Here is a 14,630-nt window from a genome sequence, read left to right on the forward strand (position 1 = left end):
TCCCTGTTATCTGGGGAGACCCTGAGCAGTCTGACAGCTTCAGACTCCTTGGTCGGTGTCCATAAGTATATGGACACCGACCAAGGAGTCTAACGCGTCTAACGTATAAATATTAGTGACATTTTTGGCAGTGTGATGTCGTAACGTGCGCGTTAGACTCCTTGGTCAGTGTCCATATATATATATATATATATATATATATATATATATATATATATATATATATATATATATATATATATAGTGTTTTCAATATATTGATGACCGAAATGTCGTATGAACAGTATGCTACCTCCCCACTATAAGGTTATGATATCATTGCAGAGGACCTTTAGCATTATAGCATCGCAGGTTAAAAGCTGATTTAAAAGGTGAGTTCTGAGTGCTGTTTTGAAAGAGGCGAGCGAGGGAGAACGTCTGAGGTGCTGGAGAGAGAGAGAGCTCCAGAGGGAGGGGGCCAAAATGTCCACTCAGGTCTCAGAGTGGGGGGGAGGTTGCCGTCGGCAGATCTGAGGTTGCAGTGTCAGAGCAGGAGGTCAGAGAGGTATATGGAGGGGTTCGGGGTTGTGAAGGGCTTTGTGGGTGACGAGGAGCATCTTGAACTGAATTCTTTGCCGTATGGGGAGCGTGTTGTTTCTATGGAGGGGGCTGAGACTGGGCGCTGTCGGGAGGATCACACACAATTTAGTTGTTTTCTCTTACAAACTCCCAACATTGTCCGGAGAATCCGGTCCAGATACGATCAGGGTTTTGCCCTTTTATGTACGTAGCACTTAATCAGAGCTCCTCTGTGTCAGAGACGTCCTAACCTCCTGGAAATCAGGAGGCAAGGCCCGACCAGGCAGCAACCTCCGGTTCTGCCGATGCGGAAGTGTCTTAACCTTCGTCCCGTGTTCGGGTCGGTACTGACCCGTTACAGGTTTTAAATGCATAAAAGAACCACATACAATGTTTTTATTGCATCAAGAGGCTTTTGACATTGTCAGGAACCTCTACTTCAACTAACTAAATAAAAAAGTATATATTTCACTAAATTATAAAATGCTCTGATTGAAATGATGACCTTTGTGTTGTTAGAGTCGATTTTGACCCAGTTACCCAGTAAATATTTGTTTGATTGGTTGTTTTTCACCTTGAAAATCTAAATGCTGTGTTCCACTTTTCATTTTGTGTTTGTTTTAAAGTTATATTGATAGAAAAAAAAGACCTTTTAGCCTTTTTCTTAAAGTGAATATGAATGGGTCAAAATTGAACCGAACACCATAGATGTTACGATAGTTAATAATATTAAAATTAAAATCGTTCAAGATTATCTTAAGGTTCATTTTACCATTTTTTAAAATTGAAATGGAGGGATATCCTGACAAAGGCCCGGAGGCCCACACCAAAAGTATTAAAACTACAACAATATTTTCATGGATAAGGAAGCCTAACAAGGTCACCAAGAGATGAGAAACAACTTAACAATAATTGTTTTTAGTGTATTTTACAGCTGATTTAAGACGCAACAGATGCTAACAGAAAGCTAACACAAGAGGGAGGTTCAAACCTGCATTCTCTCTCCTGACCAGCAGGACGAGACCTATAGAAGTCTATGAAAGAATGACTCTACTTCTCTCTTTCTTTATTCCCTCAGTCAACATCGTAAACATAAATGTATGGTCTCATTCTCTAGTTTTAAGTATTCTTCAATACAAAGTGATGTTCATGTCATAAGTTATGCTCCATCATGGTGCGTATACAGCGCCTCTACGGCGTTCCTCAGTGTTCCAATCACGGTAATTTCTCTTCAAATCGACGACCTCATGTCGTGAGATACATTTGCTGTCTCTTTGCTGTCTCGGCAGCATTTTGTCCGGCTAGACATCTTCATTAGCGATTTATAAACGTTGTTTAAATAACCCTTCTCCTTTTTCTTCTTCACCGTCAGGTTTGTGTTCCCGTCTTCCGGTTTTGCGTCGGCCGCATGATAGAAACGCCATCGAGGCGCCCACTCGTCCATGGCGCATTACGTCACAGTGGACTCGAGGTGAAGTCACAGATAAGGTTGAAGCTAAAGAGACTTTTTCACAGCAGCCGGTGGAGACCAAACCAGAGCGTAAAAGGTGAGTAATGAGTGGACTTGCATTCGTCTGGTGGACACAAACGCCACTCACAATAAATGCTGACTTGCTGGAGGAACACATAGACATTTAATACGTTAGCCGGTGTCTCTGTTTCTGTGTTTTTCTGCTCCCTAGTGGCTAAAAAATCATTGAATGCAGCTTTAACCTAATTATGCCATAATATCTCCTGCTGACTCAAATGTGGACTCACTAAGCATGTCAGAGCATCGAGTCACATGACTTCTTTTAGTGTTAAAAAGCTTTGACCATGACATTTCCATTATGGCCTCTCTTTCACAATGCCCACAAAGTAATGAGAGGATTCAAATGTTATGGAACTCACCAAGGTAAAAAAAAAACAGCTTGATGGAAAGGAGGGAAAATCTGAATGAACAGAAATTAAGTGGGATGAAATCAAGAAGTAAGGAGGGCAGCGGAGTGGGGGTGGGGTGTAGATTATAGGGTGAGAAAGAAGCAGCGAGGACGGGAAAGTGAAAGCCACAAAATGAAGGAAGAAAGGGGGACCAAGATGGCGAGGGAGAACAAGGGAGGAGGAGGAGGCTCGAAAGGATGAAGGGATGGATGATGAAGGGGTGGGGTGTGAGGGTTCAGTGCAGGAGGGTGGTTTTGGGTGACAGGCCTCATTGAATAGACCTCTATTCTCCCCTCTGCTGGCTTCTCTTCTCATGCAAAACAGGCCTGTTCAGCCTCCCAGCCATCCGTCACACAACAGAAAGACCATGGCAGGCCCTTTACGAGCCTCACACTCGCATAATCCACCCACCCACCCCACCATCTCTCAACCCCACAATCCAGCACCCAACAGGGGGTGGAGTGGGTAACAGCGGTGTGTGCGTGTGTGTGTATGTGTGTGCATGTTGGGCAGTTGGGGGATGGGTACGGGGGTATCTTCGCCAAAGTGCCTTTGGAAGAAGGGCCACCTAGGCTGAGAGCGGGACAAAAAAAAAAGCAGAGACGTAACATGTTTTGAGGCTGCATGGACGTCATATTGGGACACCGGGGAGGTTAGAAAGGGTTAACCTGCCTGGGATGTGTGTGTGTGTGTGTGTGTGTGTGTGTGTGTGTGTGTGTGTGTGTGTGTGTGTGTGTGTTTGGGGAGTGGAACAGGGGGCCATTGAAAGTGTTGGTTCAGAGATACAAGTCAATGACAGCTGGAGGGAGCGCAGTTTATATTTGCGTTATTCGTGCTGGGCGCATATTCACATATCCAATGTGCATGACAATGCATGTGTGTGTGTGTGTGTGTGTGTGTGTGTGTGTGTGAGTGTGTGTGAAGGCTGCAGACATGTGATGGAGGTCATTTAGCCGCTAGACTCAAGGAATCCCTCACAACAGATACCTCCAGTGTTAAAATGAGAGCTACAGACATGCGTCCTCCCGCCCCTGTGACAGCGAGTCCCAGACTGATGCGACTAGCACGCTATCATCTTTTCAACCGCCAACTCTCGACTCCTCTTCAGCATTCCAGGTTCGTCCGACTCCGGGCCGTCGGGGGCCGGCGCTGCCACTCGCCTCCTGACTCCTGACAGGCTTTCAGAGCTCGTTTTGCTTTAATCGCCCACAGAGGAGTCAGAATGCATTGAGCTAACGCTAACGTTACTAGTTCATGCTACGTCAGTTCATGCTACATCAGGCGGCCAATCAAATGTTATTTCTTAAATGTCCAAATGATTAACAACTCATGCGTAAAAAGTAACTGTTGTCTGTAATAAAAATGTAATTAAATGACTTTGAAGGGTTTTAAAGGGACAGTTCACCCAAAAATCAATATGTCATATAGTCATTGACATGCAGTTCCAGGTGGTCACAGGTCACCTCCGACCTCAGCCAATCACAGCTGGCTGCGGGTTCGAGAAAAGACACTCCTGAAAAGTACGATTACAGACTCTTTAAAATGAGCTCATTGCCGTGTTTCGGTGATTCTAACACCTGTCTTGGTTTGCTATGCCTGATGTCTACTAAAATACTGAATACTAAAAAAAAGATGGACAACAATCAAATCCAAACAAACGATAGAAGATATCGTTCACAGACCCAAATGTTCCACAGAGCGTCAAGTCAAGGTCAGTAAGCCGGTCCTTCTCTTTCTCTCCCTGATTCAAACTCACTCACTGGTCAGTTTTCATCTTTCGCCATCACTTTCCCACAAATCATGGTGTCAGATTTAAACTGGGGGATCATTTAAAAGCACAGAAAGAAGACCAACAGGGACAAGATTTGGGCCCAGTGACCCATGTCCTATGTGAGACACTGCGTCCCCACAGGGATACAACAGCAGCGGAGCCACACATGACGTCAGCGATATAGTCAAGTACATGTCAATCGTTAAATGTTACTAAATGTCCTAAAATACACAGTATTTCAGACAAGGGTTCTCCAGGATGCGCTGCTCTAATAACCCCCTGCTGCACTGGCTCGACTCAGCCGGAGTCCCAACATGCGCGGGACGGCCCGCAAATCAAAAGAAATAAATCGTTCAACCACTTAAACAAATTCATGAATTCTGAGTCCATCTGGGACGGGCATAAAGCGAGCCCCCGTCTGCAGCCGAGTGGGTGGCCCTCACACCCTCACCCGGGGGCTTCCCATCAACGACAGTCTGCAGGTCTGTTGGCTCCACCGCAGCTGATTAAGCGCTGCTCAAGGGCACCTCAGCGGCGGTAATGAGGAAGGCAGCTCTTTCAACATGTATCCAGTCAGTGGGGGAATCGAACCGGCGGCCTTCCTTGACATCGTGCCGTCTTATTTGTCACTGTCTGGGTGATGCCTGGCTCCTATTATTATCTCTGCCAGGGTTAAGCCTGTGGGGAGATAATGTGTTGGATCGTGCGTGTGCGTGTCTGTCCGCAGCCAACCGCGCATATATTTTGTGTCCACGACCTCTTGCACATGGACTACTTGCGGTTGCTGTCATTCACATTTTGAATTTTTTTTTTTTATTCCACCACAAGTCAAATTTATTTCAATAAATGTATTTTGCATGGACCAAAATCATAAATTAGCCTCAGCAGCCTTTACAATCTGTACACATAGGACATCATCTGCCTCACACCGGTTCAGGAAAAACAAAAGGAAAAGAAAGAAAAACGGAGGAGGATCCCTTCATCAGGATGGACAGGAGCAATGGATGTCATGTGTACAGAATGAACACAACACATTTACAACTCATTTAATGCAAGACAAAAATGATTCATAATCTTGATTGTAAGGAAGCCCAAAGGGACAGTTCAGTGAGATCCAACTCGTCTTTGTTTGGGTCGGGACGGAGACATACTCTCATGACATCACTTTGTTCTTTGTCTTATTCAAATGACAGATTAGTAAATTACCCATTTACCTGGTAAATGTGTGGTCACATGATCCTTCCTAACCGTACATTGCTTGTACCCTCAATCTGATCTAATTCTAACAGCCATACACCAGCTCACCCCTCAAAGAAAGGATGGATGTTTTGTCTGAAAAGCAGCTCAGAGGCTCGGATCCTGTGTGAGTTTAAAATACTCTCATGATATTAAATCTTCCTAGTTGTGACTCTACGTGGTATTTGGAGGAAGTTGCTTTCAGACAGTTAACTCAACAAACTGCGGTAGTGAGGAAGGAGCAAGACCTCCCTCTGGTGGAGAGGCTGGGAACTTGACCTTAATCTGAGTATTTCTGTCTTTCTGGGTCCAATTTCTAGGACTTTGAGAAAATGTGTTAAAGAACTAAGGGTTATAAGAAATAGCTACTTGTTTTTGGCAATTTAAAAGAAGATATACACTCTACTGAAGCATGTCAGACAGGCCATCACAGAGTTGTAGATACAAAACGCATTCAATAGAAACTAATTAATCGCTTCAAGCAAACGAACTATTCATTCATATCTGCTCATTATTTAAAACAAATCCATAGGAAAACTAGCAAAAAGCGTTAACTTACTCATTGTCTGCACATTTGGAGGAAAAAGTCCAACCGGAGTTAACTTGTAATCTATTTTATAATAATGTTTTTTTTTGCAACCGTAAGTCCCTCTTCGAGCATGTCAAACAGTCGAACATGTTAGTGTCTTGTTGCAGCGTCTGAATGACAGCTGGTCGCGAGCAGAAAACACAGAACCGAGCTCTGGACCGTGTTCTTGTGTAGTCGGAAGTTCAAAAACCAAATCCAGTGGGGTTGGCTGGCCTCTTGTTCAAACCTCCAGGGACGTTGCACCACATTTGTGAACGTGACTGAATGGACATGACACCGACACACAATTAAATGTTTATTGCGCAACAACAATTAGTAACGCGCATCGACTGGATGTGAGACGGTAATGACATGCTATGTGCTAAATGAAGCCCAGGCTGAAGATGGCGCGCGTGATGGAGAGAAGAAATGGAGAAACACCACGTGATGAACAAAAGGCGGTCCACGGTTCCTTGAGCCCGTCGGTCGTCAAATAAACACTCGTTTCATTGACTGACGCAGGAAAAAAAAAAAATATTAGACCTCAGTGGGCACGGTTGTCTGTCAATGGCGGGAGTTGACCCAAACCTCTCGCGCGCTCAACGGCCAATCAGGAAGCGATTAGACTCAGCGCTGCGGCTGTCATCTTATAGTGGAGCTCGGTTAAATACAACCCTTTCCACAAACGGGGTTCATGCTATTCAACAATGCAGAGGCCAGTTTACACTGTCAAGGAGAATCCTTTATTATTTTAAAGACCATTAAAATAAATACTATACAGAATCCAATGTAGAAAACGTGATACTGGTTCTATCTCAAAAGGTTAACAATTCCGCAGTCATTTTTAAAAAATATCACTGACTACACACCTCAAAACACGACTGTTCTCCTACACACCAAACCCCATGATGACAGGCATTTTAATGAGCGCTTAGAAAGATCAGAGAGGGGGGGAATTCCTCTAAACTTCTGTAGTTTTGGTCCTTTTATATCAGATAAGCAAACCCCCCTCCAACAGTTTTGGCGAGGTAGGTTACAAAAAGACACCTGCCACCGTATCAAAATGCCAATATTTTGTTGAAAAATAAAAATCTAAATGAACAATGTCAAAAGAGTTAGATAAAAATCTAACCGGATCGTCAGGATCGAGAGGCAAAGTCTCCAGTACTCACCGTTGTTTTGCCTCCGAGCGTCTGGGGCCACCAGTCAGGCTTCAACTGAATGCTACTGCACATGCGACTGTACAAGTCAAGCCCGATGCACAACAGCAATTAAAAATATAATATATATATGAAACAGCAGTAAAGGATCAAAACGGTAAACAACTCATTCATGATGGATTTTACTATATAGGTCTTTTTATTGAATATGCCCTGTGTACTCTAGCCCCAGAAACCTCTTAACATGATCATGGATGGGAGTTAAAAGGCTGTTTTTTTCGCAGTACACTGAAGGTTGCTCAAATACTGATCTGGTCAAATGCAGCGCTTCCCATTGTATTTAGAGCGTTTAGGGTTTTGGAGTCCAGACGGAACTGCTGTCTAAGCCTCTCGCCGGTGTGCGGTGCAACTCACAGGCGCATTCCACAAAAGCTTTGGAGCTCTTTGGGTTAGCGTCGTGCACGTTATCAATGAAGCAGAGTTGTTCATTTTATTTAAGCTTTTGCTGACAGAATTAGAATATTTGAACTTTGTTGAGCTTAGTTTTGTGCTTTTGGAAATGCGGTTATGTTTTGCACATGTGAGGCCCAGTTACAAACTTGCTTGTTTTAGGTTAAAAGTCCTTTTTGTTTGCAAAACTAAATGTCAAAATTAATGCTGTCACGATTTGAGGGATTAGACGCAGGAAGAATTTAGATGCCAATATGAAGTAAGGGACTATGGCAAGCAGATGAAGCAGGTCAGTAATTCCATCCTTTCAAAACGGCCAAAAAACTATTTCAGAGGAAAGTGAGGAACGATGGCCACATTCTTCCTTCCCTTAGAATGTAGAGGGTAAAGTCATGGTGGAATTTAGCAAAAGAAAGTTCTTAGAATTCAGATCGTATAAGAAAACAAGGTTTTGACTGCTAAAATAAGTGGGGAGAGGTGGACGACGGGCACGCGGAGTCTTCTAGATGAGATCAGCCACATTCATGGGCATCTCCTCCACGGTGGTGTTGTAGAATGTCTCAATGTCCCTCAGGGTTCGCTTGTCATCCTCAGTCACCATGTTGATGGCAACTCCCTTTCTGCCGAAACGACCACCTCGACCAATCCTGACGGAATATGAATAAAATCAGCTTTTGGTCGGTCCAACAGTCATATAAGACTCCCATGTGATAGTATTTGGCTCTTGTTATTTGATAATTTGTACTGCAGGTCTCATCTCACCTGTGGATGTAGTTTTCCCTGTTGGTCGGCAGGTCGTAGTTGATGACCAGCGACACCTGCTGGACATCAATACCTCTGGCCTAGTAAGAGAAGACCAAGCATGCGCTAAGTTAGTGTCATATGCATCCATACAGTAACAAGTGTGACAGAATCAGTTAAAATTCCACAAACTATTTGGTTCAACAATCCCAAAATTATTGTGATTTTTTAAAAAACTGAATCAAAATCCCTGCAATTTCACTCTGGACATCTTAATTGACAAAAAAATAGATTAGTTGGATTCTTGTGTACTCATTTCTCCAGTCAGAAGTCCCTCCCAATTGTTATATAAAATCTAAAAAATATAAGGACAAGCCTAAATGTAATCCGCCAATTAGTTGTCAGTCAAGGACTTAAACCCAGCTACAGTGGAGGGCAGATGCGCTTCTCTACCACGGAACATTCAGTCCTTCACCACCACTGCAGATGGGAGGAGAGGGAACCCTGGACCGCGTACAGTACTCCTCTATAAGCAAACCTCTGGTGAGCCACTGTGTAAAGCAGAAAGTGTACGTACCAGCAGGTCAGTGGTAATGAGGACTCGACTGGAGCCAGAGCGGAACTCCCTCATAATCAAGTCTCTCTCCTTCTGGTCCATGTCACCGTGCTGAAATACAAGATTGGAAATGTGAGTGAGACAAAAAAGACAACCTTGTGGTTTATACCCTCAACTCAGGACTAACTGGGCTTTCACAGGCTCAAGTAAACATGCAACTACCCCAATAAAATAAACATCTTTTTGACACATTGTACATGATCTTACGTAGTAGTCATAAAAACAGGTGCAGTGAAAAAGTCACCAGGTATAATACAACCGGTGCGCTGCGCAAGCGGTAGATCTAATAAATTACTTGATGCCTTTATCACCCTTGATAGACATACACAAGTATGTTTACTACTTTTTAAGGGCGCTGTATTCAGAAGTATTTGTATGATCATGTCTCTGTAGCCCTGCCATGCTGAGAACTCAGACCAGCAAAACGCCAACCAGAGCAACAACACAGCAGCAGTTACAGAGTCAGCTGACACGCATGGTTATCATCATTATACAGCAGGTCTTCTGACTAGAATTATTTTTCAGACAGGTCGTCTCCAAGCAACAAATATAACACCTGAAATGCATCAAGTAAGGCTAGTTTGAGTAATACCTCAAGTAAACATGCAAAATGTAAATACCAAAAATCTGGCTTCACTATTCTTAATGATTAAAAGCCCTTTGTTTGATCCCTTACCAGTGCAGACACTGTGAAGTCTCTGGCGTGCATCTTCTCAGTCAGCCAGTCCACTTTCCTCCTTGTGTTGATGAAGATGACCGCTTGTGTGATGGTCAGGGTTTCGTACAGGTCACACAGCGTGTCCAGCTTCCACTCCTGAAGTTCAACAACAGGTCAGACACAGCAGGCTCAAGCACTCTGTTGCCCATAGTATAGGGCCATTGTTAGCACAACTAGCTAAAACTAATGTTTGGCCTTTAAATAACATAAGAACCTCTGTGCGCTAGCCTACCCTCAGATACAATTAGACTGCGGGGGAAAAACAGACACCTCCGATGAAAAAACATAATACATAACAAGCAGTGGCGCTTAATTATTTTTTTTCATTACAAGGATGTACACAAGTACGCGAATAGGAACTTTAACTAGTGCGCTGTATTCAGAAGTATTTATGTATGATCACGTCTCTGTAGCCCTGCAATGCTGAAGACTCAGATGAGCAAAACGCCAACCAGAGCAACAACACAGCAGCAGTTACAGAGTCAGCTGACACGCATGGTTATCGTCATTATACAGCAGATCTTTTAGTTTCTGCACTTAGTATTGGATTTGTTATTCTTTGTCCAGCATATTTGTTTTTTAGCCTACCCTCAAAGAAATGGAGTGGGTGAAACAAACACCTCAGTAAAACGTCGCCCTAAACTACTGCCAACAAAAAAGCATAACATTTTCTGAACAACACATGTTTGTTTGTACACTAGAAAACATTTCTCCACCTCTTTCTCCACGTTGATGTAGAACTGACGGATGCCCTCAAGGGTCAGCTCTTCCTTCTTCACCAGGATTCTGACAGGTTCACGCATGAACTTCTTTGTGACTTCCAACACGTCTGATGGCATGGTGGCCGAGAGGAGGACAACCTGCATACACAGACGAGGAAGACTTTGTTATACAGTAGACACTCGGCTGAATTTCTATGGATTCCATCACACCTAAAAATGTTTAATATAAAATCCAAACAAAACTAAATGTAATCTGCCAATTAGTTGTCAGTCAAGGACTTAAACCCAGCTACAGTGGAGGGCAGACAAGCTTCTCTACCACAGAACATTCAGTCCTTCACCACCACTGCAGATGGGAGGAGAGGGAACCCTGGACCGCACATGTCATCCAAGCTGACATTTGTCAGCTAGTCCAATTGTAAAGTTCTTACCTGTGTGCTGCTTGACAGTTTCTGGAAAATCTCATAGATCTGGTCCTTGAACCCTCGACTAAGCATCTCGTCAGCCTCGTCCAGCACAAACATTTTGATGAACTTAGAAGCTGCAAGAAGACAACAAAGATCAGAACACAAGGTCATGTGTACATTGTCAGTATTAAGTGATGCTTTAGCACTGGGCTGTACACAAGTATGCAGATGACTACTCATTTACGACGTGCGCTGTATTCAGAAGTATTTATGTATGATCACGTCTCTGTAGCCCTGCCATGCCGAGGACTCAGACCAGCAAAACGCCAGCCAGAGCAACACCACAGCAGCAGTTACAGAGTCAGCTGACACGCATGGTTATCATCATTATACAGCAGGTCTTTCAGTTTGTGGACTTAAACATGCAATAGTATGTCTAGTGTATTTGTCATGTATTAAGTTATATAAATATACACATCAAGTGTCTCAAAAATGTTTATCAAATATACAAAGTAGATCGACTTTTAAAGAGTTTCTCAGCATTTGTACACTGACTACTTACAGAGATTTTTGCGATTCAACATGTCAAAGACACGGCCGGGGGTTCCCACCACAATGTGAGGGGATTCAGCCTGGAGCTTCTGGACTTCACTGCGAATGTTGGTCCCTCCAATACAGGCGTAGCAATTGGCTCCCATGTAGTCACCCAGGGCCAGCACCACCTTCTGGATCTAAATTTCACAAGAAAAAAATAATTTAAGGAAAACCCCCATGTTTAATGACCTAAAACTGTAAATCAATAAATGTTCAACACAAAGCATTTCATAGCTTACATGTTGGATTTTAGACTGGAAGTTTGCTTATTTTTCTCCTGCACTGCAGGAGTCACACTAGTACCTAGATTAATTCATAAACGCACCTATAAAAATATTTAAGTGCAGCAAAAGCGACAGATTAATTAAAGAATTGAAGGCCAAAACTGAATGTTATCCACCAATTAGTTGTCAGTCAAGGACTTAAACCCAGCTACAGTGGAGGGCAGATAGGCTTCTCTACCAAGGAACATTCAGTCCTTCACCACCACTGCAGATGGGAGGAGAGGGAACCCTGGACCACATACAGTACTCATCTGCAAGCAAAACTCTGGCGAGTCAGCTGAGATGCAGGGTTATCATTATACAACAGGTCTCCTAACTGTTGGTGGCTTTCACCATGCATAAAATAAATGACACTCCTGCAATCTGTGTGTATATCTATGTATATTTTTTCCAGCATCACTCAAACACTACTCAGGGTGGACATAAGCACCCAGCTACTAAATTGTTTCTGCTAAGCCAAGTTTTACTGTCAGCAAACTGAGCACAATACTTTAAATACAAAAAATGAAAATCTTTTATTAATAATTATATGCGACCTACCTGCTGAGCCAGCTCCCTGGTGGGAGCCAAGACCAGAGCCTGGGTGCCTTTCAGCTCCACATCAATCTGCTGAAGGATGGAAATGGCAAAGGTGGCAGTCTTCCCAGTGCCAGACTGAGCTTGAGCGATCACATCATAACCTAAAACAAAAGTATTAAAACATTTATTTATGTTGATAGTGCCTCACAATTGCACATCAGATACTGTAATAATTCAATATTTTGTCAGAAAACAACAAAGACTGAGTAGACTGTTTATATTCATGCAACTAAGCAGCATTTTTTTGAACAATCTATTTTACCAATATGCGTTTTAAGTGTTTCGAATTTAGCAAGACCAGAAGTCAACTTTAGTGACTAGTTGTATCATGTATCAAACCCAACAATTGAATGAATAGCTCCTATCGTAGGTATTGCGGAAAGAAACTGATAATGGTGAATCTCCAGCAGACTTACCCTTGATACAAGGCATAATGGCTCTCTGCTGGATAGCAGAGGGCTTCTCAAAACCATAGGCATAGATTCCCCTGAGCAGAGCCTCACGCAGGTTCATCTCATCAAAACTGTCTGTGATCTCATTCCAGTTGCTCTGCAGGAGGAAAGACAAACACAACATTGAAAGTCGCTGACTCAAATTTGAGTTTCACAACAGTGAGTTGCATCTCACTGCTTCATTACACCAAAACCGTCTAGGCGTACAATTGTTGCACACCCTACAACTGGATGGGCATTTCACTCTGCAGTGAGGTGTGTATTTTTATGCACTTCTAGTACCACTGGTACAGGGGACTCACCTCAATGATCCCATCTGGCTCCATGCCCTCCGGGCCATTGTTCTCTCTGTGAACGACAACACAATAAAGTTTTCTTCGTCTTCCACTCCATATCTCAACACAATTTCCATAAGCATTCATTAAAAGATTTTTATGTCAACGGAATGTGGGCGATTCATAAAAGAAATTAAGGTACGTTCCGCCCCGACACCAATTTACACAACGCATACTTACAAGTTTAAGTTTTCAGTTGGTTATACTACTATTTAAGCATTTATCGGGTCACGTACTAGTTCCAAAAGACGGTGAAGGGTGTACTGTTGGATAAATGTTTTACCGTTCAAGCCGTGCTTTTAAGCAAACGCCTTTTTTAACACGAGTCCGCCATTTCTACTGCACACATTCAAGATGGTCGTTTTCTCTCGTCGGGGCCGGGAAGTCGGAAGCGAGTCGACATGAGTAGCGGCCAGTACACGGGAAATATCAGCTAGATGTATTTAATGCGACTTGTTTAAAAAATTTGACGCTAACCATTTGCGAGTGGTTGGTTTAAGACATGTTTTTTTATGCAAAATGACCGCCAAATAAGAATAAAAGCGACACAGTCTGTCGTAGCCCCCGGGCCTTTACCACCGCGTCTAACGGGCCTGCACGTAGCCTTTTAAAGTATTGGTCAGGTCTACGAAACCCAAGCCCGGCGTACGGGCGCTAAACACGCATTTTTACGGAGGTAGCGGATGCTATCCGGTTAGAGCTTGCTAAATCTGTCCCAAAAGCATTTCAGGGCCTGCGCGGCCGACATTGTCCCGAACTCCCATACCCGATTAGCACTACCGCGGCCATGTGCGCCCTCTTCTTTTTAAAAAGACACAAATTCCACGATTCCATCGCCAGACCACCGATAGTTTGCCTCTATTGTTTTATAAGCCGCGTATTTTTCAATAAAACAATTCCTTTAACGGGCGTTAAACCGTCGGGAACAGCAGAAGTGTAAAACGAAGGCCTTCACCAGGCACATTCACGTGCTGCCCAAGGCGCCGGTTGCCATTTAATTTTACTCGGAAGCAAACAGTGATTGTGCCGCTAAAAAAACGTGTAGCAAATAATTTAAAGAGCAAAATGTAGACATTACACGTCAAACGGCAATACTTAACACGAATTATCGGTTTTATTTTAGGAAATGTGAAGGCGTGTGACGTTAGTCCGAGGCGGACTATCGGCGGGCCTAACCGTTAGTCGAGCACAGAAACCACAGGTTGCCCCGTTAAATGTCTAATTTTCCCCAAAACGTAATCGTTAAAGACCAACATAGCGACTAAAAAACGTTCGTAAAATTCTGAGCTACCGAATGCCCCTAAAACCATAGAAAATTTTCCCTTACCTATTGTCATATTCAGCCGACATTATTTCAAAGAAAGAAACTGCGGCAGAGATGTGTTATATACGTTGACGACGCACAAAAGGCCTTCTCATTGGAATAGACCGCCGTCATTTAGCGGTAGTCCCGCCCACGAAGACTTTTGATTTGTTTGTTTGTGCGTCATATAAAAGTAGGCGGGAGGTCGAGTCTGGC

At 43.4% G+C, this 14,630-nt stretch overlaps 1 protein-coding gene and 3 non-coding genes across 4 annotated transcripts; all 4 read right to left on the minus strand.

Moving 5' to 3' along the window:
* Nucleotides 1-7,389: 7,389 nt before the first annotated feature.
* eif4a1a (eukaryotic translation initiation factor 4A1A) lies at nt 7,390-14,568 on the minus strand. The gene is made up of 11 exons (XM_068587286.1): nt 14,439-14,568; nt 13,079-13,124; nt 12,741-12,873; nt 12,286-12,425; nt 11,430-11,598; nt 10,892-11,001; nt 10,455-10,598; nt 9,697-9,834; nt 8,982-9,071; nt 8,426-8,505; nt 7,390-8,310 (listed from the first exon to the last, which is right to left on the minus strand). Exons 1-11 carry the CDS (start codon nt 14,459-14,461, stop codon nt 8,166-8,168), a joined length of 1,218 nt encoding a protein of 405 aa, XP_068443387.1. The 5' UTR covers nt 14,462-14,568; the 3' UTR covers nt 7,390-8,165.
* LOC137792716 (small nucleolar RNA SNORD10) lies at nt 9,378-9,514 on the minus strand. Its single transcript, XR_011078153.1, has one exon. It is a non-coding gene; the product is annotated as a small nucleolar RNA SNORD10 (small nucleolar RNA).
* Nucleotides 10,114-10,252, minus strand: LOC137792719 (small nucleolar RNA SNORD10). The gene has a single exon (XR_011078155.1). It is a non-coding gene; the product is annotated as a small nucleolar RNA SNORD10 (small nucleolar RNA).
* On the minus strand, nt 11,122-11,260 carry LOC137792718 (small nucleolar RNA SNORD10). The gene has a single exon (XR_011078154.1). It is a non-coding gene; the product is annotated as a small nucleolar RNA SNORD10 (small nucleolar RNA).
* Nucleotides 14,569-14,630: the final 62 nt, after the last annotated feature.

This window comes from Clinocottus analis, unplaced genomic scaffold (assembly GCF_023055335.1).
Source record: "Clinocottus analis isolate CAN_PGR_092001 unplaced genomic scaffold, fCliAna1.0.p SCAF_21, whole genome shotgun sequence".
Classification (NCBI taxonomy): Eukaryota; Metazoa; Chordata; class Actinopteri; order Perciformes; family Cottidae; genus Clinocottus; species Clinocottus analis.